We start from the raw sequence: 27,529 nt of genomic DNA, 5'->3' as shown, positions 1-27,529 counted from the left end.
AAAACCTCTCAAAACATCTGTTAGTATTTAATAAAATTTAATGTCTACAAGATGAATATAATTGAAAAGTTAATAAAAAAATTATTTTTTTTAATGTGTGAAAAAGCAAAGTGGACAAAAATTATGGAATGGAGGGAACATTTCTTAGTGATAATTGTAGTTTGACAATTAAAAATTTCATGTCTATATAACGTGTTAAATAAAAATTAATGTATGGAGTTAGATTAAAATTAAAGTATTAGTTATGAAAAAAGAAAGTCCTTATTAAAATTAAAGTATAAAACATTTTAAAAAAATTATGTTTTGTTATAATTAAACAAAAAAATTTGTGTTATTGTAAAATTAATATGGCTAGATGTATAATTAGCTTAGTTCTTCCTTCCATGTTTTGACACTTGACATCTTTTAATTTTTGTGAATAGTTATTAAATATATACATTAAAAATGCCTAGTAGAAATAGTTTTGGTCCTGTTAAAAGGGGTCGTAAACCAAGTGATGATATTAGATGGAAGTTTGCTACACCTACAGCGAAAAAAGGAGAAATTATTTGCATTTTTTGTTGGAGAAAAATCATAGGTGGAATAACAAGATTAAAGTCGCACTTGGCTAATATACCTGGTCAGGTCAAGTTGCAGGTTGCTTGAAAGTTTCTTTCTGGGTTAAGAAGGATATAGGCAGTGTCCTGAAAGAATACAAATTGGCTAAAAAGGATAAAGAAAAGAAAAAGAAAATTAAAAGAAAAAATTATGAACATGAAAAAAATTGATGATGATGACGATGAGGAGGACATTGAAATGGAAATGGCGAAACGGGCGAGCATGGGACAGTTGGAAGAAGATGAATTTAGGAGAAGAATTATGATTTTACGTATAGACAATTCCTCAATATCTTGTTCATTCGCAATAAAATAATTTCTTTGTGCAGCGGCTGGATCCAGATTTGATGCTGGTAGTAGTAGTAGATAAGTGCTAGGTCATTCAACTACTACATGTGAGATAAGCACAAAGATATGCAGAAGTATCTATACCGGCATCTCGGTTGGCCGCTACAGAAGTTGAGCTAAAGAAAATCAGAGCTCAACAAAAGCAGCCACAATTAAAAACTAAATGGCTGAAGATACAAAAAGAGATTGAAAGCATTTGAGAATTTTGTCATACATAATAGGCTTCCATTCAATATTGTTGTTACTATGGACAAAGCCACTTTAGAACAATAGAAATTGAGTCTAACGTATCTCCACCTAGTGCGTATAAAATTGCAAAAGCATATTTAAAAAATAAATACAATGAAATAAAAAGATATATATCCACATTTGATGAGATATGGAAGGAGATGGAAGTTATTATAATATGTGATAGTTGGAGTGGACAAACATGTGAGTATAGTTAATTTCCTCATCTACTCAAACACAAGCACAATGTTCCACAAGTCTATTGATGCATCTAATGTGGAACATAAAAATGGAGAATACAATTTTAAAATTATGAAGGAAGTAATGAAGTAGGCCCTAAAAAAGTTGTTCAAATTGTAACGGACAATGAAGCTGTTATTAGATTAGGAGGGAAGAAACTGATGGAGAAATTCCCTAACCTATATTGGACTGCTTGTAGTCCTCATTAAATTGATATGATTTTAAAAGATATTACAAAGAAGAAGAGCGTGAAGAAAATAATTGACCAAGTCAAAGTAATTAACCAATTTATTTATGATCATAATTGGATGGTCAATTGTATAAAAAAATTCACGGACAATAGATATATTATTCGATCTAGCATCACTAGATTTGCCACAAACTTCATTGCTTTGGAGTCTATTGTTTATTATAGGGTTGGCTAAGGAACATGTTTGAATAAGAGCAATGGGCAATGGGTAAATATGGACAAGCAATAAGTGGTCCAGCATATGAAGCCAAGAAATTGTGCTTGGCCCAATAGCAAACAGAGAAACTTTTAGGAGAGGGCACAACAAATAATGAAAGTTCAAAAACCTCTTTTGAAAGTTTTAAGATTAGTTGATGGGATGAAAAAACCAACAATAGGCTTTATATATAAGGCAATGGAGTGAGCAAAATTGGTTATTCAAAAAAATTTCAAAAGCTATTTAGAATATTGGAGAATAACTAATCATAGATGAAATTTTCAATTGTATCATGACTTACATGCCGCTGGTAAGAAAATTTTATTATCATTTTGTTGCTCAGAAAAAGTGAATTCTTAAATTAAGAGATAATTTATTATCTATTTTCATATTTTATTTTGTAAAGTATTTTCTAATCTTTAATATCAATATGACCCACATGATGTTGGAAATGATCCTGAGATCATGTTCGATCTCAAAAATGTGATTCAATGTCTAGAAAGGGATTTAGTAAAGCAAGAAAATACATTAAATCAAGTAAGTAACAAGCTAAAGCTTATTATATTAGAAAAATGTTAAAAATAATTGGAATTTAGAACATGTAGGCCCTACTTTTTCAGGATGAAATGGAGAGCTCTGGAACGGTTCTAGCCAAAAAGTAAGTTCACTAATCCACATACTGTATTGGTATAATTAATATAAAATAAATATACATTATTCAGTTCATTCATTTTCATACAATTATATTAATTAAAATGATAAAAATTTAACAGTTGAATGGTGAATTAATGTGTTTCTGAATTGAGAAAAATTGTTATTAAAGTGTTGAGCCAAAAAAACATATCTATACATAAAAGACCTATCTAGAAAAGAAAAGGAATCCTTTTATCAAGCCTACAATCAAACAATTCTTAAAATCAAGCTACTAATGAATCTGTCCAGATTTACTTCTTACATCAACATATTTACTTCCTATAACACCCCTCTCACCATTTCTATTTCTTTTTCCAGCCTTGCAATGTTCTTACATGCATTGGCTTGCCCCAATCTCAGTTGTTCTTCTGGCTCATAAACCTTAACCACATCCCAAAATGGTCTGGCAGAAAGGAAAAATCAGCATCTTCTTAAGCTAACTTGAGCTTTTTCTTTTTCAAATGAAGGTTCCTAGAAACATTTAGGCCAAATACTTATTTACACTCTTGAACTTTACCAAAAAAATTCTTGTGACACCTTAAAACTTAAAACATCTTATGACCCACCTAAATTACTCAAAAGTGTAATTAAAATGACTTTGCAATCTTAACACAAGGTAGCATGGACTATAAGCGCACTGACGTATATCTGCAAAACTCAAATTGTTGCATAATTTCACCATTAATAGTCCACAACAACAACATACTACACAATGTACAAATTTTGAAATTAAAACTCATCCTATATTTGTCTAAAAATACTATAGAAGATACTACACAATGTACAAATTTTGAAATTGAAACTCATCCTGTATTGGTCTAAAAATACTATAGAAGATTCGTACTACCTATTGATTGGTATTGCGAAATCATATTAATTCCACTTGTAAATAGTTTTGTTTTAACATGGGATATTCTCAAAGTTTAGGGTGCCACAAGACTTTTATAATAATTTTCAGGGATGCAAACATATATTTTGCCAAATATTTATCTTACAGGACTATTTAACTAATCAAATAAAACTTAAAGGACCATATTGTAATTTACAATTAACTTTTTCAGACTCAATTTAATCCATTGGCTAAAGTTATGACTAAACTTTAATTTTTTACTTTATTATCTAAAAAAAGGATATAAATGTGAAATCAAGCAAACATTTGACTTTTTCTGTCCAATAGGCGTTCCAGTTATCTATTTTTTCCTACTATGGTGTTGATGGAATATGGCAACTGATAAACCAAATATGTATTGGCAACAGTAAATGCTAGAATATGATATACCTGTTTGATGTTTGCAAGATCTACTTCCCAGTAGTAAGAATCAGAAAATTCATCAATTTCTTCCTGTAACTTCTTCTTTGAAGCGTCAGAGAGGAAGAGGAAGTGCCTTCAAAAGAATATTTATGGTCAAAAGCACCAACTATACCATACAATTCATACAGTGTGCACGTGTGTAAGCTTAATAAACAACAAATGTAATGAAAACAGAACCAACTTTGGCTGTAAAGGAAGGAGGCTTTTTTGTGAACAACAATCTAATACCCAAGAGCAATGAATAATATCTCCATGACGCTTTGCTGCCTGATATTTAATCCCTGACAAAGAGACTTCCTTCAGTCATATTCTTCCACAGACAAAAGATGTGTTTGACCACGTGTGTGAGATTGCGAGGATATGCAAGAGAGAGAGATAGGCAGACCCTTGCTTTCAGCTGCTACACAGTGAGTAACTGACTGATTTAAATTCATTGAGAAAGTTCCCCCATTCTCAGTAACCATTTTGTGCATGGACTCAAGAGAATGGGTTGGAGGCACATTAATAAAGTCTAAACTTGCTAAGGAAGTGGGTAATGGATTTGATAACACAAAGAAGGAAGAGAAGAAGAAGAAGAGAAATGCAAAACTTATTAGTACAACATCCAAAATCATAAAATTTCAGTACCAGGATCCATAAATATTGATCAAATTAAAATGAGTTCAAGTTGTCAGCAGTTTTGAAGACATAACATGGATTTGAAGCAAACAGCCTAAGGGAGAATAATGAATGAAAGGCAAAAGTAGCAGCACCATGAGGGGCACGATCATCCATAGAGTATAGATAGATTAAAATGGAACTTACGTAATTTCTAAAGGAACCGATTAGCTAACTAAAGAAAATAGCTTTCCGCAGTTTCATATAAAATCATAGCTACTGAGCCATAGAGAGAAGGGAGGGATTGAAAAATTAGCATGCAACATTGAATGGAAAAAAAAAAAAAATTAGTATAGTTTGTAAGTCATGTGAGACAGGGTAGTGAAAAATAAAGTCAGTTAACAAGACAAAGGATACAAAACATCATTTTTGAAAATATTAATGTCTCCTCCTTCACATCAGAAACATCAGTCTCCATAAAATGAGATGGAACAATGGATGCATTCTTTCTTCCTCCCCTTTTGGAGGATTTTTTTACTGTTTGTTTGCTGTCTTGCAGGACTCCAGATTCTTTCCCCTTTTGAGTAGTACCATTACTTGAATGCACCAGTTCTATGAATGCTGCAAAAAGCAATAACAAAAAAAAAAGCAAGCAAGACATATGGCCCATAGTCAGTTAAACGTCAACAATTAAATCAACATTATGATACAAAGAAAATCACAGGATATTCTATTTTCTTACACTGCACATCAAGACATTCATGCCAAGGTTTGTCACATCTAACTCTGTTAATACGGGGAAATCTCAGGCTATATGGTGCAGCAAATACCTAGAAGAATGGAAATATAAATTAGTTCAAGGCCAAATCAGAAACGTCGCATCAAGTAATGAAGGTAGTCTTCAGCAACAGCAAAAAATGTACAACTTAAAAACACACAATGCACATATACATGTGCATGCATTCAAACAAATGCAATATAGGCTTGGTGCAACAGTGAAGTTCATACATTCCAACCTGAAACTCACAGGTTCAAACTGTACAAGCAGCCTCCTCTTATGTAAAGGGACCATGTCAGATGGATCTTAATATATCATTTTTTTCAATAATGCTTAGAGAAAAAATTAAATATTCATATAGTTACAGACGCACCTCAGAACTTATAGTCCGAATATCACTAGTAATGGATAGTATGATTGATCTGCAAGAGAGGGAGGTAGGAAATGCAGACAATAAGAGACAATACACGAAGCAAAGCACAATTTTTTAATCACTAGTGAAAACAATGTAGAACATTTTACTTCTCAGGGCTCTCAATCCACACATCTGGTCTCTCTTTTGAATTATTTGTAACTTGATAAAAACTCGGTGGTCCTTTCTTTGGGTATTCATACTTCCTGAAAGGAAAGAAAGTGCAACAAAATATATGTAGGTATCCCAGGAACAGAAGAGCAAATCTCAAGCATGGATTCCTTCTACAAAATATGGAAAAATATAAAACAGAGAACTAATGGAATGGTTTTGAGGCAACACAGGTGATAATTGACCTAACTCCACAATCCATAGAACTGCCAAAGCATGTAAATATACTTTTTTAAACTTCCTTTTGCCTTTGTTTTCTTATTCTCATGAAAGATGCAAAATCTCAAACAAATAGATCTTCGAAATCCAAATCTAAATAAATTGAAATAGATAAATATGAGAAAATATTTGTATGCTCCACTTGCAGGAGAGTGGGAAGTGTTATGAAAAGTCAACCAAATTATAATCCCCTGAGATTTCTCTGATTAAATTACAATTCCCGTAGATTTATGTGATTATTTGTATTCCTATTAAAGGTGTATTTGTAATTAGCAAAGCATAATTATAGAACACACTGTATATATATGTGCTTGAACATATCACTTAGAAATATATGCAATTCGAGTTCAACCCTTTCTCTACACAAATAAGTGGCAACAACTGTAAATTTGTTATTGTCGTGATCTTTTTGGCCATTAACGCTAAGATATAATCCAATCTAAATATCATACCTAAAATAGGGCTTCAATTTTGTTACAACAGCAGCTAGCTCATCATCTGATAGTCCAGTGCCCACTCTACAAAAGGAAATGAATCTACAAAAAGGTAAAAGCATTAATCCACCAACTCAGATAATATTATACAATCCTAATCGTCTTTCAACTTCAGTAGAATTTCATAACGAAAATTAAAAAAAAATATCACATAATGAGGATGCAAAAAAAAAAAAAGAATTTTGAACTATAACCTACTAATATTGTGTTGTCTAATCGCAAAACTATTCTTTGGTTTAGGTACTGTTTGAGTTGGACGCATTAGGCGGACAATTTGGAATAGGCTAGCCCAACTATCTCCTCAACATAAAACAACACAACAAAGCAGAACTTGTCACGATTTCCATTTTCACAAATCACAGAAACGCTACTCTCTAGTTATTAAAGGTTCTCTGCTACTCGAGCTTTCAAAGAAGCATTTTTTTTCACAAGGATGAGCCTTTTATACCTTTCATGTCATATTTCTTCTTAAACATATTTTAGGAGCAATCATGATCCTTTATATAGCCCTCAAAATACCTTCTCTTTCAACTAAAAAAAAAATTGGGGAAAAGATGTGCTTTGACACGTGCCAGTCAAAAGATTCTTCTCACATTTATATTATGAGATTTCAACTATTCACTTCAATACCATTTCAACTAATATTAACAAAATTATATGTTCAATATTGTTGACTTATTTGCTGATTTCTAGTGTTATGATTTGATTGATTACTGATTCTAGGCACAAATTAGGATCTTCAATTATTATAAATCCTTGTAAAAATCAAAAGAGAAATATAAGAATGCTCTAAAATTATCCAAAATTCTTCATAGTAGTAGAGTTTTTTTCCTGATTTTAGAGTTTTAATTTTTTTTTTTTTTTTCCAAACCCTAGATCTATTGTTTTGGTACTGCCTTACTTAGGGGCCTCTTTTCATCTCACCAGTGCCACCAGCAGAGTCAACGGCCTATCACCGGCCAGCCATCTCACTCCAACACTGAAATCCCACGCACATGAGGCTCACGCGCCTCTCCTTCCCGGCATGTGAGGCTCTGTCTGATGTTGCCTCCCAGCCCAATCAACTATGATGCTGTTTCCAACCTGTTTCCGATCACCTCTTGCTGCTACCTGGTCCTTTAGTTAGGCTCTCTGCGTGCACAATCTTGAATAATTCTTATTCTTTCACAGTTCATTCTTTTTATCATGGCAGAAGGTAGAAAGGTCTCGATTCCTAATTCTGATAACCCTTCCTTACAAATTAGTCCCATAAAAACTTGATGGAAACAAATATTTTGCTTGTTCGAGGTCTTATTTGTTGTTTATCAAGACTAGAGAACTGCAGAACCATATCACTAGTAATACAAAGCAACCGGATGAGAGTGATCCATATTTACCTCAATAAGACTCAGATAATTGTCTTATTATGACATGATTGCTTAACTCTATACAACCTCATAACTCTAAGTCCTATTTATTGCTTCATATTGCTGCAAAGATATATGAGACATAGTCCTTGACTTATTCTAAGATTGGGAATGATGTCCAGATTTATGATATTCAGAATAAGATCTATGGCACTAACTAGAGAGAAATGACTGTCTCCAAATTTTATTTTGAGCTATGTGGCTTATGGCAGGACTTGACTATTATCAGCATTTCCAGGCAGATTGTACTGGGAATGCGATCAAATTCCGGAAAATAATTGAAAAGGACCGGATTTATGATTTTCTTGCAGGCTTGAATAATAAATATGATCCAATTGGGATCCAAATTTTGGGTAAAAACTCTATTCCTTCACTAGAAGAGGCACATGCCTATGTTCAACAAGAGGAAAGTTGTCAGACATGCTATGCTCTATACTGCACCAGTTGCAAAGGCTGAGTTGGCTACTAGCTTGAGCACCCCACAACCTCGTAATTCTGAGAAAGATCACTTGCATTGTGACTATTATGAGAAAGATCACTTGGGTATATTTAATTAAAGCTAAAAGTGATGTATTTTCTTGTTTTCAATTTTTTCACAAGATAATTTATACTCAATTTGATGCTAAGGTGAAAATTTTGAGAACTGATAATGGAAGAGAATATATGAATAGTTAGTTTTCTGCTTATTTGGAGTCCAATGGGATAATACACCAGACAAGTTGTACCTATACTAGTGCACAAATAGAAACTATGGATAATCCATTAATTCCTTAACAAATTCACAATGATTAATCAAACTACCTCACTATGAATGGAGTTTCGGATCTGCAAGAACAATCGAGGATCGTCTGGCATCAAGTTTGCCTTGTTTCATCGATAAGAGGATCATTAGTCAGGTGATCATCCACACTAATGCTTTGCAGGTATACATGAACAACTTGCTCCATTCCAGATAATTGGAGCCATTAAATTTATGTTTCGTTATTGACCAATATAGAAGGTTTCTGATTAGGAGGATTCAGATCTTTGGGATCCTAATTAGGCTTGATTATAGGGTTTAATTATAGGAACTTTATTCTTATTATAAATATTCCTAATTTAGGTTGATTCTTTGTGTATAAATACTCAAACCTTAGAATTCCTCCCAAATAATATTGAATTATCTTTCCAAAATCAACAAAGCAAGCACCCAAGAGCACAATTAGGTATCCAAACCAAAACAAATATTCCAGAAATAGAAATCCTAAAATACAAAATCTCCCAAAAACAAATAACCAAAAAGGTAGGTGATGCACCAAAAGAACAAAAGTTCTAAGTTCTAAGCAAAGGCGCAAAATTTGAAAACCAATGGCACAAAGATCCTCCCCTCGGCAATGTCGACAGCAAAGAAGACAAAACGGCCAGCGGATGCGACTCCACATGCCGACAAGTGGGACAACAGCAAAAAAAGGGAGTAGAGCCTGTGGCACACTCACGGATCCTTCGGTGATCGGACTAGGTAGACTCAGTGGGTTATGGATCGCGTCCCCATGATTGATAGGAAAGAAGCTCATTAGAGAGAGCTTTTAATACCTCAGACTCGTTAATGATAGCGTTTTAATTCTCATAATTTTAGGAATAAATTATGATTGCTTTATTGAATAAAAACAAACCTCTTCTATACTAGAGGTTCATACAATCATAGTGCTTCTAATTAGAATAAAAGTCTAATACAAACAATTATTAGATAAGGAGCTCCTAAGATAACAGAAATCTAATAACCCATAAGACACGACAAGATTCTAGAGATAAAATAATAGATAAATATAATATGTTTGCTATGGATGTTACAAATTTAATCTATCCGTTATCCATAACATCACTTCCCTCTTGAAAAAAGAGTTTGCCCTCAATCTCAAAGGTAGAATATACAGCCTGAAAATAATTTTTCAACTCCCATACAGCTTTAGATTTAGGACAACCTTGCCAACTAATTAATAATTTCCAAACTTGGGTGTCTAGACCAAAAGCAATAACACTATGTTCCTTTTCATCACATGTGGAAAAGTCAACTTTGGCATTTTGGGGCATCACAAGTACCTCTATTCTCTCATTCACTTGTTGACCAAAATTTTGTTGGCTGCTACTCAATATATCTCGATTCTGGTTTGCCTCCTTATTGAAGGTGCGAATTAGTTCAAAGATTTGCTGAGCTAAGTGATTCAAGCATGATCATTGTATGAAGGAATTCAACTTCTCTGGTAAATTTGTTGAATTACCCATGACGACTGGCTTTTCTTCCGCCTTTTCTACCAACGTTAAATGATACTGTTCCTCAAATAATTGCATATAGGAATCCAATTTCTGTTGTAAATTGGATTTATCTCCCATGACGCCTTGCAGTTATGGATCGCGTCATGAGATGATGGAAAGGGAAGGAGCTCATTAGAGGGAGCTCTTAACACCTCAAACTCGTTAATGAGAGAGTTTTAAATCTCACAATTTTTAGGAATAAATTCTGCTTATTTTGATGAATAAAAATAAACCTCTTATATAGTAGAGGTTTATACAATCATAGTGCTTCTAATTAGTGTAAAAGTCTAATACAAGCAACTATTAGATAAAAAGCTCCTAAGATAAGATAACAAAAATCTAATAATAAACACATGAGATAAGATAAGATAATAGATAAATATAATCTGTTTGCTATAGATATTACGGATTTAATATGTTCATTATCCATAACAAGGTGTTATAGTCCCAGGTCATGGGATGATTGATAGGAAAGGAACTCATTAGAGGGAGCTCTTAATACCTCAAGACTCAAAAAGGAGAGAGTCTCAATCTCACAATTTTTAGAATAAATCTACTTGTTTTATTGAACAAAATAAACCTCTTTTATAGTGGTGGTTCTAGGATAAGATAACAAAAAATATAATAAGACAAAATTATTAAAATCTGAAAAAGAAACTACTAGATAAATAAAATCTGTTTGTTATGGATTTAACCTATCCATTATTAATAACACTCAGGCCAATCGCATCCCATTTTCTCCCTAGAGTTGGTGGTGAGCCAAAAATGTCACCCTAAGTAGGTGACCCAATTCTTTAATATAGGAACTCTAAACTAATTGAATAAAACTAACTTGAAAATTTCCCTGTCTTCTTTGATACCATGTAGGAAAAGAGGTTTCTCATATATTTCAATATAGAGGAACAATATAAATTTATATACAAAAGTCCTAACTAAAAAGGAATGTTAATTCCTAAAATTGACTAAACTCAAGCTAATGAATATACAAGATCCTAAACATATTTGTACATATTTAGTTTCTATAACAAGAACATATATTAGCATATATGTCTTTTCCAATAGTGTCAATTTTAATTACAATTCATTACAGGATAATGGTAATAATATTAACAAAAACCTTCATTTACATAACTTAATGGCCTTTGTTTATAGCCATGTAATAGTTTATCATTTTTCAAAAATAGTATATTTTCTTCCAAGTTCTAAAACATCTGACACAACTCATATTATTAAGTTATTATTTCGTGATTGTGTAGTCACATGGATTTTCAGCTTCTATTATTTCTAGTAGAGATGTGAAGTTGACGGGCACTTGAGAAATTTGAAAAGGAAATTCGGGATGGGATTGTCTTCTTCTACACTTGCTATCCCCAAACTGATGGTCAAAATGGATATTGTGAATAGACATTTAGGTAATCTCGTGTGTTGGGTATAATGCAAAAACTTGAGAGTGAGTCAAACCATAAGCTGAATTTTCCTGCAACAATTCTCTAAATCAAAGTACAAAGAAGACACCATTTAAGGGCTATGGATTGAAACCTCATGCTTGACATAGTGCCTTTACCACAAGAAGTTAGCGTGAAAGGTGAAGGGAATTATTTGCAGGAGGGAATTATTTGCTTACTATTTTGGAAGATCCATAAAGCATAGCAAGATGAGGTTTGAGCATTATAAGGACAAAATAGAACTTGGACAAGATTGTTTTCCAATTGAAAAAAAATGGAATTAATGGTCAATTTAACCATAAAAGCTAACATGTATGGACTAATTTTTTTCTCATAAATGAATACAAGGACTGACTTGTAGTCTCTTACATAACTTAGGAAGAAATTAACAATTTGCCTAATTTTATGTAGTTTTCTTTACTCTAATATTTAAGACTTTTGTCCACTAAGTTCTTATTATTTAGGATTAGTTTTTAGTTTTTGAAAAAGATCTATCTTACCTATTACAAATAACGTTGTCCATAAACACATCAACAATGTTTTTTTTTTTTGCAATCTAAATTTTATCAAGAGGTTTTATATGAACACTAATTATCTTTTCTTTATTTCAACCATAATAAAAAATCAACACTATTTTAACCCTATTTGTCTATCTTAAACTCTTTTGTTGTGTCCAAACAAAGAGGAAATAATAACTATCAAAGGGTACAGAAAAATTTGATGGCCAAAGGATTGGAACATTGAGTTTGCAAGGTACGAAGTTCATGGTCAAATAGTCAATACTCTATTGCCATCAAATACTCACCGCCTTGGGAACGTATTTGGGGCAGGACGCTCTGCAAGGCCCACCAAGAATTGGGCCACCTGCAATTTGTTGAAATTTATTTTAGGCAAATAAAATCTAAGAGAATTCACATTTTATTTTTAAGGACCAGATATAAAGGCCAAACTGAACTGAAATGCCTTCAAAAATCCAAAAGAAGAGAGTAGGACATTGTCCCATATGACATCATTACCAAGCCCAAATTTCCACTTTCAGTTTCACCTTCCCAAAGAACTCAAAAGGAAGAAAAAGAATTACAAAAAAGATAACAAACAAACCTCTCCTCCATGGCGTCCAGAGCCATAGTATCCTCCTATAAGCAAGCAAACAAATACTCAATGAAGCATTCTGAGAATTAAACAAATTACTTCATAAGAAACAACAGAACAATGAACAGAGAACAAACCTATGATAAGAACGTCCAAGTCAGAAGTAGCCTGTATGTACTCGGGTTTCATTTTCAACCACTTTCCACTTCGATCACTCGGTTCCCATTTTGAGCCAAGATCTTTTAATATGATCCCTTCATCTCTATCAAGACGAAGTAAGATTTTCAAAAAAGGTTTATGGTTCATGCTTCCAAAACAGTAGAGTAAAATAAAAAATTAACTATCATCACAGCTGCTCATGATAATTAACTCACACACCTCAGATTCTAAGAATAAGAACCATGTAACGATTTCCAATTGAAGGAATTTCCCACACTAATCCTCAAGACCAAAGATGAGCAACAAACGTGAAATGAAAATCCATCAAGTGGATTACAGGAAGAAGTACAAAAAGAAAGTGAAAGAGTCTTAGTTGGAAGTCTCTAAGATAATAGAAGGGTGGTTATTAAGTTCTAAAACACAAAGATTGGTGGAAAAGACAGTTATTAGTCTATAAGCTGTTGTAACAATAGTAACAGAATCTGCTAAAGAGGAGATTGAATATACAAATTTCAATAGACCATCTTGTAACTCTAACCTAGGATTACCAAGAAAATACAGTACTTCTCTTTGTTCTACTCTTTCTTTTCCCCCTATTCTCTATTTTTTTTCTCATTTTTCTTCTAATTCTCTGTTAGAATTCCTGAATGCTAATAAAGTGTTTTCCCAAAAAAAGGGAAAAAAATTGTACAATTAAGGCAATGGAAACCATAATGCTTAATTAGACCCTTGTACTTATTGGACATGTCTGATTTAGCCCATTTTCTTCTCTTGGGCAAAATAAGCAAAAAGTTTCAGCTTCACTTATGCACTACAAAGTGCATTATTTTTTAATTTCTTAAATTCTTAATGTCAATAAACCATATTTTACCTTTTCTAATATTAATTATTATATGACATTATATTTTTATAGTTATAATATATTTAAATATAATTTAACTAAGTCTCATTTATTTTAATTTTAAGTGTAACAAATATATGAAAATATAAAAATAACGTTTCTAAATTTAATTATTTATGTGGATATATAAATTAATTTGAAATTAATTAATTATAATAATTTAATTTGTCTTATTTTTTACTTTTAGTTAACTAACTCTATGAAAAATTGAAATTAATATTTTTATCTTTTTAACGTAAAAATAACATTTTAATATAAAAAAAATTAATTAAAATATTTAGTTAGATGGTGCATGATGCTACTCAAATGCAGGAAGGATCAAATTGAGTTTAGATGAAAACTTCTGCAGAAATTTAACCTAAAATTAGAAAATGATCTAAACCAAAAATGCCTAATAACTATAAAGTTAATTTAAACATTATTTCATCTTTATAGAGTGGATTTCTTTAACACATGCAAATGCAATGATATCCGTCCCACTCCCAACCCCACAACCCCAACAAAAGAAGAACACAAACAGAGAAAAAAAAGGTGCAAGTTTCCGAAATCACACCTGCAAGGATTAAAATCTTAAATCCAGCATATAGTATAACCAAAAGGCAAATAAGGAGCAAAGAAGAATGCAAAAACATATTGCAGCACATTATTACCAAAGGGAAGTTGGTTTAGCAGAAAGAGAAGAAGCAAAAGGTCCACAAATACTGCGGATACTTAGAATAGAATTTACTCAGACTACATAGATAAAGAGCAAATTGTAGTGCAATGAGCAAATAAGAGTTCAATGCAAAAGGGGGACCAAATTATTAGTTCACTATATCTAGAAGTTCAGTATTGTAAAAAAAGAGAGAAAAAATTACAAGTTGATTAGACTTCACAGATTAAAAGCGAATAACATAGCAAAAGCAAACAATTTGCAGCACATAACTCTGCGAAAGTTCAGTATTGTGGCAGATTAGACGAAGAGTTCCCTTGATAACCAAAAAGAAAAATGATGAAAAAGAACACCCACCTGTTCTTAACAGTTTCCTCGAAAAATCGCTCAACAGCATTCACATTGTAAGCAATGAGCGAACAAGGCGGTTCCCCTGTATGATTAGCAAGGGCATGATTGTTGAATTTCCAGAGAAACAAACACATTCATGATTAAGAATTAAGAAAACTTGTAGAAACAAAATCAACAGAGTATCAGAACTCATATCTTCACGATCTGAAAACCACTGATACACCAGAAGTTCACAACTAGAATCACTTAACCCAAACACAATAAATACCTGAACTTGGCATTTTACCTCTTCCTAATCTGGCTTGATATTTCGTACCATCCAAAGGCAATTAAACTAAGGTACTAGAATTTTTTTTTAAAGGGAAGTGTAAAACTACTGAAGTTATAACATTTTGGATCTCCCCAAATACCAATATGGAGATTAAACAAATGCACAACAAGAGTAAGAGATATAGCCTATTTCTTTTCTTAATTCAACCCAAAAGACCAAGAATCAAACCTGTTGACCAATACAAATCTTACTAATTAGAAAGATTCAGCTACTAAATGGGCAGATCCTTTGGATTCTAATTAGGCTTGATTGTAGAGATTTTATTCACTACCATATTGTAAATATTCCTAAATTAAGTCTATTGTAGAAATTCCTAATTAAATTGATTTTGTGTGTATAAATACTCACAACTTGTAAAGCTCAATACAGCTCAGTACAACTCAAATTTATAGAGAAAATTTGTCCTAAAATTCTTCATGTATCAAAGCATGAGCCTGATCTAGGGTTCTAAATTTCTAATTCAATTTTGAATTTTCAAAATCCTAGGCAACCAAATTTGGTAGTCTCCTACCTAGACCTATTTTCTTTCATCACCACCACTCCCAGAAGGATCACAGCCTCCTCGCCGGCCATCTGCCAATCTCCGATGAGCCAGTTGTCAACATGTGAGCCTCATGCGCCACCCATTGCTGGCGCGTGACCCTGTTTCTGGCAAGGATCTTCACGTCTGTCCACCGCCGTTGACCCTGGGCTTCTGTTTCCGGCCTTCTGCTATTGTTCCTTGCTCTGTTGGGAGTTAGTTAGGTATTTAGTTGGTGTGGGCAGCCTCCATTTTACCTTTTTTTTGGGTATTTTTTGGCTTTGTTGCTGCTTATTACCATGCAGAAGCAAAAAAGATTTCTTGTTGAGTTGGGTGTTGATTTGATGTTCTTTTCAGTTAGACAACCTTTTTTTCATTGTTGTGTTTGCTTTATTGCTATCTTTTAACGTATTGTCTCTTGATACTACTCCATGGATTATTGATTCTGGTGTAAATAAACACATGAAAAGCACTTCTAAAAGGTTTTTTAATTATCTTCCATGTCTCAAAAAGGATACTATCAAAATAACCGATGGCTCCTTTACTTCGGTCTCTAGACCGGTTCTGTTGATTGTACTTCAAATATTAAGCTATCCTCTGTCCTTCATATTCCTCATTTCCTGATTAATCTTTTATCTGTTGATGCTTTTACTAAAACTCTTAACTATAAAATTGAATTTTTCCCTGTGCATTGTCTTATTCAAGACTGTACGATGGCTTGTACATGTTGGAAGAGAATCCATATTCTAATTCATCTCAGGCTCGTTTTAGAGAAAATACGGATACAGCCAAGAAATCACACAGATACTTTAGAAAAACTTTATCTGGCTTATTTTTCAAAACTCAATTTGGTTCTTTATTTTATAATGTTTGTGAGTAAGCCAAGTACAATTCCTTTTATGACTATCCATTCTGATATTTGAGGACATACTCAGAATGTCTCTCTATAGTAATCGACGGCTTGTTAGATTACTGCACTCGACTTACTTAGATTTATTTAATAAAGACAAAGAGTGAGATGTTTTCTTATCTTTTCACAAGATGATGTGAGAACTGATGCTACGATAAAAGTTTTACTCAACTTGATGCTAAGATAAAAGTGTTGAGAACTGATAATGGCATAAAGTACACGAATAATTGTTTTTCTGTCTATCCAGACTCCCATGGGATACTACATCAAACTAGTTGTTCTTACACTAGTGCTCAGAATAGTATTGCTGAATGAAAAAATAGACACCTTTTAGAGGTAGCCAGATCGAATCTTCCAAAAACCTATCGAGGAGATATAGTCTTAACCGCAACATATCTCATTAATATAATATTCCTCAAACCTCTTGCCTTTAAAAGTCTTTTAGATGTCTTACAAGGAAAAATAATTGTACTGTTCCACCAAAAATGTTTGGGTGTACATGTTTTGTTCATTCTAAGACAACTAGGAAACTTGATCCGAGGGCTCTTAAGTGTATGTTTATTGGGTACTCTCCCACACAGAAGGGTTACAAGTGTTACCACCCTCCCTCCACAAAATATTTAGTCAGTATGAATGTTATGTTTAGAGAAACTGAATCTTATTTCAGTACTACCTAGTCACCTTGATGCGTGCATAAAGGGGCATTACTTTTCAACAAAGTGAGGCACAGAAGAGCGCAAAGAATCTTCAAACATGCGAGCTATGAAACTCGAAACCAACTTCTAAATCATCCAATATTAAATTATCCTATATGGAAGAAAAGTATTCAAATGAGAACTATATTTGAGAAGAATGCGAGAATAAGAAAACAAGCAACACACTGTTCAACACATGTGAACGCTCAATACATGTTTAGCTTGTACTGCATGTATGGCTCAAATGAACTTAGGCCCATTTTGTTATTTTGGCATTTTAGTATTTTATTGCACTTATTTTAAGTTAAAAACACTCAATTTAGGTAGTCAAATTCGTATAGCCCGTAAGGAGAAAGAGTTCTTCTAGTCCAACTAGGAAAAGGATCTTTATTGTAATCCTAGCTAAGAAATGTTTGACTGTTTAACCAAGAATCCTTTCTACATTGGAATCAATCCTTTTACCACTAGGATTAGGGTTTTAGAAAGCTATAAAAACCCCGCTCTAAGTGGCAACCACAAATTTCATGAAGACTTATTTTGTGAATAATATTGTTTTTCTTTGGTTAATAATATTCTAGAGAGAATTTTGTTTAACTTTGTGTTGCATCAATGCACCTTATCGAGGTTAGTAAATTCATGGCGCTCCTATTCTTGTTTTCTTGTTCGATTATCTATGTTCTTATTTATTCATTATTCAAGGGTGTAACAAGATAAGAAATAATTGGGTGATTTCAGTATATGTTTTTCCATTGAAGTAAGTGGGCATATATACAGATTACAAAGCCTTGTTAAGGCAATCCCTAATAATTCCCTATCAATCAATTAGCTTATGATTACGTAAGCTCCTATAATTATGTACAGATTATTTTCACACTCTAATACTCCCCTCAAGTTGGATCATAGATATTTATCATGCCCAACTTAGAAAGATATTCTATTCGAGACCCATTTAAAGCTTTGGTGAGTAGATCACCCCAGTTGCTCTTATGTCTTCACATAACTGGTGGAGATTAAATTTTCTTGAATCTTCTTACGAATGAAATGACAATCAACTTCAATATGCTTAGTCCGTTCATGGTATACTGGATTTGAAATAATGTGAAGAGTAGCATGATTATCACACCAAAGTTTTGCGGGTGACGCAACACCCATGCCAACTTTCTTCAGCAGATGATTTATCCACTTTAGAAAGATAATATTTTGTTGTTGTTGTATTTCATAATAAAGATTACAAACTATTTATATATAAAAGACGGTATCTAAACAGGAAGGAAAATCAAATCTATGATTATATAATCCCTAAGATTAAGCAACTAACCCATCTATCAATATTTACTTCCTATATTAATATATTTACTTCCTATAATCTATAACACTCCCCCCTCAAGTTGGAGCATAAATGTTAATCATGTCCAACTTGTTACATATATAATCAACTCGTCCCATACAACTTAGCAGACACCGAATTTGTGAACCCAACTTCTTCCAATAATTGACGTACCCACAAAACTTCACAAACGGTTTTTGTCATGATTCGACATTCAGGTTCAGCACTAGAACGGGAGACCACATTTTCTCAGCTTGGTAAAATGCCTTACACACATCATAAATACTAGAAATATTCCAATTGCCAGAATATAGAAATTCCAAACACTTCATTAATTCTTTAACAAATTCAAAATGATTAACAAGACTAATCACCTTACTGTGAATAGAATTTTGAATCCGTGAACAATACTCGATGAACAGTACTCGTGACTCATGAACAGTACCCGATGAACAGTACTCGTGAACAGTACCCGATGAATAATTCCCGTGAACAATACCTGATGAACAAAGCCCTAAGTCTCCAAATGTTACACTTTATGGATAACCAAATGAACAGAGCCATGAGTCTCCAAATGTTACTCTTTGTGAGTAACCCAAATGAACAGAGTCCTAAGTCTCCAAATGTTACCCTTTATGAGTAACCCAAATGAACATAGCCCTAGGTCTCTAAATGTTACCCTTTATGAGTAACCCAAATGAACAGAGCCCTATGTCTCCAAATGTTACCCTTTATGAGTAACCCAAATGAATCCATAGGTCTCCAAATGTTACCCTTTATGAGTAACCCAAATGAACAGCACCCTAAGTCCCCAAATATTACCCTTTTATAGGTAACCTAAATGAACAGAGCCCTAAGTCTCCAAATGTTACCCTCTTATGGGTAATCTAAATAAACAGAGCCCTAAGTCTCCAAAAGTTACTCTTTATGGGTGTTAAATTTGTGCCAGACCTAACTCACCCCAAAAGCTAGCTCAAGGGGGAGGAGTGCCTATGGCCCATATAAGGGGCACATTACCCCTTTCCACAGCCGATGTGGGATTTAACACACTCTCTCACGCCCAGAATTTTTTACTGGTGCATGGCTCATTTATGGGCGCCCAACATCGGATGGGGAGGCTCTGATACCATGTTAAATTTGGGCTAGGCCTAACTCACCCCAAAAGCTAGCTCAAGGGGGAGGAGTGCCTATAGCCCATATAAGGGGCACATTACCCCTTTCCACAGCCGATGTGGGATTCAACAATGGGTAACCCAAATGAATAGTATCAAAAAAAAGCCTCCACCCAACAACCAAACGAATCGCAAATCTGACAAGGGAGCTGCAAGACGACTTTGGCATCCTCTTTAGGTGAACGGTGAAAGACAAATATTATCCTACATGGATAACACAAAATAACAGGAGCCCTAAGTCTCCAAAAATTTAAGACTTGACGAGAGAGAAAAAAAATAAATCTCTACGAACCTGGCTCTGATACCATGTAGAAAGATAATATTTTGTTGTTGTTGTATTTCATAATAAAGATTACAACCTATTTATATATAAAAGACGGTATCTAAATAGGAAGGAAAATCAAGTCTATGTTTATACAATCCCTAAGATTAAGCAACTAACCCACCCATCAATATTTACTTCCTATATTAATATATTTACTTCCTATAATCTATAACATCCACATAATCTCACAAGTGGATTTAGCCATGGCCCTGTATTCTGACTCAGCACTGGATCTGGATACCATATTTTTCTTCTTACTTTTCTAAGACACTAGGTTTCCTCCAACAAATACACAATAGCCTGTAGTTGACCTTCTATCACTTTTCGATCCCGCCCGGTCAGCATTAGAAAAACACTCAAGTGCAGTATGCCCATGATCTCTGTAGAGTATACCGAGTCCAGGAGTCCCTTTTAGATAACATAAAATTTGTTCTAGAGTGGTCCAATGTTTCACTGTAGGTGCAGACATGAACTGGCTTACAACGCTTACTACAAAAGCAATATCTGTTCGAGTCATCACAATAAGGTAGTTCAGTTTTCCAATCAACCTCCTGTATCTCTCTGGATCGTCATAAGGGTCTCTGTCATCATTTGTAAAATATATATTAGAAATCATTGGTGTGCTACATGGTTTAGCTCCCATCTTTCCAGTTTCTGCAAGTCAAGGACATACTTCCTTTGAGACAAGAAAATTCCCTTTTTACTCCTCAAGACTTCAACTCCTAAGAAATACTTAAGCTGACCCAAGTCTTTGGTATGAAAACTCGCATGCAAATAGTTTTTGAGAGAAGAGATCTTTGTACTATCATTCCCTGTAATGACAATATCATCAACATATACAACAAGGAGAATAATACCAGCATCTGAATTTCTATAGAAAACTGAATGGTCACACTTGCTTTTTTTCAACCCAAATTTTTGAACAACTTCACTAAACTTGCCAAACCATGCACGGGGACTCTGCTTCAAACCATATAAAGATTTCTTCAAATGGCAGACTTTCCCATACTCCCCCTGAGCAACAAACCCTAGTGGTTGCTCCATATACACCTCCTTTTGGAGGTTACCATGTAAAAATGCATTCTTGATATCTAATTGGTGTAAAGGCCAATGCTGAGAAGCAGCTAGAGAGATGAACAAGCAAAGTGAGGTTATTTTTGCCATAGGAGAAAAAGTGTCAGAAAAGTCAATGCCATAGGTTTGGGCATAACCTTTGGCGACAAAAAGGGTCTTAAGCCTCGCTATGGAGCCATCTGGATTGACTTTGATGGCAAAAAGCCATTTACAGCCCACAGCCTTCTTGCCACAAGGTAAATCAACTAGTTCCCAAGTATGATTTTCATCTAGAGCCTTGATCTCCTCAAACATTGCATCACGCCATCCAGAATGAGCCAGAGCCTCTTTAACTGTCTTAGGCAAAGAAATGAAATCTAGAGAGACAATTAAGGAGGTAAAAGAAGGAGACAGGAGATCATAAGACAGAAAGTTAACAACATAATAGATAGATTTACACTATCGTTTACCTTTATGAAGACTAATGGGGAGGTCAAGGTCACTTGGTGGTGGATCTGATGGCGAAGAAGATTCTAGTGCAAGGCATATATCATCAAGTACTGGTCTCCGAGAGTAAACTTGAACAACTGACGGTTTAACAGGAGGCTGAGTATTAGGAGGAAGGTTACCATCAGATTGTACAGCAAAAGGCACACTCGAAGATGTCCCACCATAAAATATGATTCTATAGATGAGCCATTCATCATCATCCTCTTGATCAGGATATGTTTGTGCAACAGAATAAAAAAGAACTTGCTCGGAAAAGACTACATCTGTTGAGACCAGATACTTGTTGAGATCTGAAGAATAACAGTGATACCCCTTTTGAAGGAGAGAATATCCCAAAAAAACACACTTTAAAGCCTTAGGATCAAGTTTAATCACATAAGGTCTGACATCCCGAACATAGGAAGTACTGCCAAACAGTCGTGGTTCAAGAGGAAATAATAGCTTCTTAGGAAAGGGGACATTATAAGGAGTATTACCGTTTAGTCTGCGGAGGGCATGCGATTAATGAGAAAGCATGCAGTAGAGACAGCATCAGCCCAAAATTGCTTAGGAACTTGCATTTGAAACAACAGAGCTCTAGCAGTCTCAAAGAGATGTCGATTCTTTCTTTCAGCTGCCCTATTTTGAGCGAGTGTATCAACATATGATGATTAGTAGAGAGTATCATGTTGAGTCATATAAGCTTGGAATGATTCTGACATATATTCTTTAGCATTGTCACTTCACAAAATTTTTACAAAAACATTAAATTGAGTCTTGATTTAAGCACAAAAGACAAAAATGTGAAAACACTTTTGAACGATATTTCATAAAATAAATCCAAGTAATTCTAGAGTAATCATCCACAAAAGTGATAAAATATCTTAATCCAGTCTTAGATCCAACCGGACATGGGCCCCAAACATCTGAATGAACAAATTCAAAAGCAGACTCAGCTCGTTTATTGACTCCAGGGACTTAAAGAGTTTCAATGATATTTTGCAAAATGACATGACTCACATTCCAGTAAAGATACCTCATGAAATTGAGGATATAACTTCTTCAAAACTGGTAAAGAAGAGTGTCCTAACCAACAGTGTGCTTCAAACGGAGACATGACACTGGAGCAAGCAACATACTGAGGTACCCATGCATCCAAAATGTAGAGACCCCATATACATGTCCTTTACCAATCATCTACTTCGTCACAAGATCTTGAATGAGACAATGATCAGGAAAAAAGAAACACAATAATTTAGGTCTTTGGTAAGTTTACTCACAAAGATTAAATTAAAGGCAAGATTAGGTAAACTTAGCACAAATGATAGGGTAATAGAAGGAGTAGGTTTAACAATCCCAGAACCCTCAACATTATAGGTTGACCCATCAGCTATAATAACAGGAGAAGGTGCTTTATGAGATCGAAAGCTAGTAAAAATATAAGGATTATCTGTCATGTGATCCGTGGCACCAGAATCAATGACCCATTTATATGAAGAGGAAACAAGACACGTTTTACCTGTCTCAGCCGCTACTGAAGACGTTGGGATAATTTTAATAATATGGGTCTTACTGTGAAAAACCATTTCAATCAAAACTCTATACTCCTTTACCTTCAAATGAATTAAAGGAAGATAACAAAATCTAACCCAGTGAACAGTATAAAAAAAATTGCCTCCACCCAACACCCAAACGGCAAACGAACCACAGATCTAACAAGAGGGCTGCAAGGCAAATTCGGCATCCTCTCTAGGTGGACGGTGAGAGACAAATATTACCCTAGATGGGTAACACAAAAGAACAGGAGCCCTAAGTCTCCAAAAATTTAAAACTTGACGAGAGAGAAAAAAATTAAATCTCTACGAGAATGGCTCTGATACCATGTAACAAGATAAGAAATAATTGGGTAATTTCAGTATATGTTTTTCCATTGAAGTGGGCATATATACAGATTACAAAGCCTTGTTAAGGCAACCCCTAATAATTCTCTATCAATCAATTAGCCTATGATTACATAATCTCCTATAATTATGTATAAATTATTTTCAAACTCTAAGAAAGGGTGTAGTAGAACGCTTGGAAATGAATCCTAGCGTTTGACTTGATATTGTTGTGTGTTGGGGTTTTAGATTGCATTGTTAATCTGGGGTTCCGTATCAGTTTGGTATCAGAACATAGGTCGTAGATAAGTTCTAATTTATCTATCTTGATTGTTATCTTGTTCAATTTTAATCTCATAGTTGTAGTTGCTAGTAATTCGTTTTCTTATTTCGGTAACTTGTTTATCGTTCTGTTTACAATGTTATGACAAGTTTTAGTAAAAAAAAAGATTCTCAATTTTATCTCTGATTGCTTCTCAATTTTGTGTTATCACAAGTTTTAGTAAAAAAAAAAAGATTCAAATCTTGAAAATTCACAAAAAGGAAAAAAAATGGCTTCTTGAAATTTCATTTTTGAGGTTAAAAGCAAGAAAAGGAGCAATTTTGCAATCTATTTGACATATACCTTGATTGAAACTTTTGGTTTGAGATTTTGGAATTACTACACGCCTAAAGTTTTTATTTTTGTGTGGTTTTTGCTAGTTAGAGCTTTCGAACATTGGGTATTAGTTTAAGTTCAGTTTCGGTTTCTATTAGAGGAGTGTGAAATTGGTCTATTTTTGAATTAGAGTTTTCTTTTAACTTTGATCATCTTTGTTTTATTTCGTTTGTTGGTTTTCTATACACATAGGGTGATATAGTTACTGCATGTTACTCATTAAATTGCATCTTCAGCATACTTATTGCCATTTTGTGCTAATATTTTATTGTGTGCTTTTTTGCCTCTACATTTTGCTTTTACATTTCTTTATTGTTTAGGATATCATTGTTTAATTTCTATTGCTACAATCTTATTAATGTCGTGTTGTGTGTTAGTTCTGAAGTGCAACACTTTTAAGTTGAACATTGAGAGGTAAAAAGGCTTGAGTGGTGAGTTTATAAGAGGGTAAAAGCCAACTTATGAGCAAAACATGAGCATAAACAACTTTTCGAGAGAAACACATGAGGGAGCATGTGAGGAACAAATTTGTTTTCTTTTGTTTGTAGCTTTGAATTTGTTTGAGGATGGAAAGCAAAGAAAGAAGAGATGGTTGTAGAAGATCTAAGAAATTCCATCCAAGGAACCAATCAGAGATTCTTAAATCCTCAAGTGAAAATTGTGATCTCATAACAAACAAGCAAAAGTCTGAGATAAGCTTCTATTGCAATGCGCAAAGCAATCTAAATTACCACAACATGTTCATAATGACTGTCTCAACCACATTTGGGGAGAAATCTTTTGAGGAAGAAACTATAATTGAGACTAAACATTGTGAAGATTCAGAGTCTATATTCAAGAATTATTCTGTTGAAGAAATCCAAGCAATTGAAGTACAAGATCTTCAACTGATAAAAGCCATGACAATTACATTGCTTCTGAGATTGTTGATCAAGAACAAAAGCCTAAAGATGAAGAATATGTGTACATCGATCCTTTTCTCACTATTATGCTTGTTGATACTTTTGCCAGCTTTCGATCTCATAAAGCACCTTCTGTTACTATAGTTGATGGGCCAACCTATAATGTTGAGGGTTCTAAAACTGTTAAACCTACTCCTTCTATTACCCTATCATCTGTGCTAAGTTTACCTACTCTTGCCTTTAATCTAATCTCTAAGTAAACTTATCAAAAATCTAAATTGTGTGTTTTGTTTTTCCTGATCATTGTCTCATTCAAGATCTTGTGACAAAGCAGATTATTAGTAAATGACATGTATCTGGGGGTCTCTACATTTTGGATGCATGGGTACCTCAGTATGTTGCTTGCTCCAATGTCGTGTCTCCGTTTGAAGCACATTGTCGGTTGGGACACCCTTCTTTACCGGTTTTGAAAAAGTTATGCCCTCAATTTCATGAGGTATCTTTACTGAAATGTGAGTCATATCATTGTGTAAAACATCATCAAAACCCTTTAAGTCCTAGAGTCAATAAACGAGTTGAGTCTACTTTTGAATTAATTCATCCGGATGTTTGGGGCCCATGTTCGGTTGGGTCTAAGACTGAATTCAAATATTTTATCACTTTTGTAGATGATTTCTCCATAATGACTTGGATTTATTTTATGAAACATCGTTCGAAAGTGTTTTCTCATTTTTCTGCCTTTTGTGCTGAAATCAAAACTCAATTTAATGTTTCTGTGCAAATTTTGCAAAGCGACAATGCTAAAGAATATATGTCAAAATCATTCCAGACTTATATGACTCAACATGGTATTCTTTACCAATCGTTATGTGTTGATACACCCGCTCAAAATGGGTTAGCTGAAAAGAAGAATCGACATCTCTTTGAGATTGCTCGAGCTATGTTGTTTCAAATGCAAGTTCCCAAGCAATTTTGGGCCGATGCTCTCTCTACTGCATGTTTCCTCATTAATCGCATGTCCTCCCCAGTACTAAACGATAATACTCCTTATAATGTCCTTTTTCCAAAAAAGCTATTATTTTCTCTAGAACCATGACTTTTTGGCAGCACTTGCTATATTCGGGATATCAGACCTATGTGACTAAACTTGATTCTAAAGCTTTGAAGTGTGTTTTTTTGGGATATTCTCGCCTTTAGAAGCATCGGTGTTACTCTCCAGATCTCAACAAATATCTAATCTCAACAGATGTAGTCTTTTCCGAACAAATTCCTTTTTATCATGTTGCACAAACCTCTACTGGTTAAGAAGAGGACTGTTATAGGTTATAGGAAATAAATATGTTAATATAGAAAGTAAATATTGATAGATGGATCAGTTACTAAATCTTAGGGATTATATAATCATAGGCTTCATTTTCCTTGCTGTTTAGATACCGTCTCTCATGTATAAATAGGTTGTAATCTCTATTGTGAAATACAACAAATATTATCTTTCTACATGGTATCAGAGCCTCACCCATATAGATTTAAATTTTTTTTGGAGACGTAGGACTTTGTTCATTTGGGTTACCAATAAAGGATAACGTTTGTATCTCACTGCCCCCTAGGAAGAACGTCGAAGCACCGGCGAAGCATCCCTGAAGAACCGACAGGCGATCGGCCCGCGAGTGTGCCTCACGCGCCGCCACAACAATCTACCGCAGTTCCACGCACCGGCGTGTCCCTGCTCCGCCGCTGCTCCGATCACCATCGCTGGAGTCACCACACAGTCCCCTTGTCAGATCTAAGGTTAGTTTGCCGTTCGGGTGTTGGGTGGAGGTGTTTTTTTGGTAGTGTTCATATTCAGGCACTGTTCACCGGGTACTGTTTACTTCTGATTCTGTGCTTATTTTGATTATTTTGGGTTGGTTGTCCTTATGGCTGAAGTTAAAACCACCGTAACTGATTTGATTCCTATGATGACCGAAATCACGAAACACAAATTAAATTGATCTAATTTTTTGGATTGGAGTAAAACTATCTGTATTTATTTACGAAGTATTGAAATGGATGATCATACCAAGGATCCTCCAACTGATGAAACTCGTAGAGATTGGATGAGGGATGATGCTCGTTTGTTTTTGCAGATCCGAAAGTCTATTCCTAGTGAGGTGATTAGTCTTATTAATCACTGTGAATTTGTTAAAGAGTTAATGGAGTATTTGAAGTTTCTATATTCTGGCAAAGGAAATATTTCCCGTATTTATGATATGTGTAAGGCGTTTTACCGAGCTGAGAAAAATGATAGAACTTTGACATCCTATTTTATGGATTTTAAAAGAGTTTACAAAGAACTTAATATATTAATGCCTTTTAGTACAGATGTGAAAGCTCAACAAGCTCAACGAGAGCAAATGGCTGTTATGAGCTTTCTTGCAAGTCTCCCTCTAGAGTTT

The 27,529-nt window shown here is 34.2% G+C and overlaps 1 protein-coding gene across 5 annotated transcripts in view; it reads right to left on the bottom strand.

The window, feature by feature from the left end:
- LOC110600384 (DNA ligase 4) overlaps window positions 1–27,529 on the bottom strand; it is a 65,733-nt gene that overhangs the window by 14,254 nt on the left and 23,950 nt on the right. For all 5 annotated transcript variants that reach the window (XM_021737232.2, XM_043950028.1, XM_043950029.1 and 2 more), the window contains 12 exons: window positions 14,839–14,914; window positions 12,907–13,031; window positions 12,779–12,813; window positions 12,483–12,541; window positions 6,493–6,576; window positions 5,761–5,856; window positions 5,612–5,660; window positions 5,203–5,290; window positions 4,878–5,081; window positions 4,249–4,374; window positions 4,045–4,144; window positions 3,831–3,936 (listed from right to left, as the gene is read on the bottom strand). In XM_021737232.2, the coding sequence (XP_021592924.2) occupies window positions 3,831–3,936; window positions 4,045–4,144; window positions 4,249–4,374; window positions 4,878–5,081; window positions 5,203–5,290; window positions 5,612–5,660; window positions 5,761–5,856; window positions 6,493–6,576; window positions 12,483–12,541; window positions 12,779–12,813; window positions 12,907–13,031; window positions 14,839–14,914 (1,148 nt within the window). The remainder of the gene's footprint in view (window positions 1–3,830; window positions 3,937–4,044; window positions 4,145–4,248; window positions 4,375–4,877; window positions 5,082–5,202; window positions 5,291–5,611; window positions 5,661–5,760; window positions 5,857–6,492; window positions 6,577–12,482; window positions 12,542–12,778; window positions 12,814–12,906; window positions 13,032–14,838; window positions 14,915–27,529) is intronic.

Source organism: Manihot esculenta, chromosome 14, assembly GCF_001659605.2.
Source record: "Manihot esculenta cultivar AM560-2 chromosome 14, M.esculenta_v8, whole genome shotgun sequence".
Classification (NCBI taxonomy): domain Eukaryota; kingdom Viridiplantae; phylum Streptophyta; class Magnoliopsida; order Malpighiales; family Euphorbiaceae; genus Manihot; species Manihot esculenta.
This window is presented reverse-complemented; position numbering and strand designations above follow the sequence as displayed.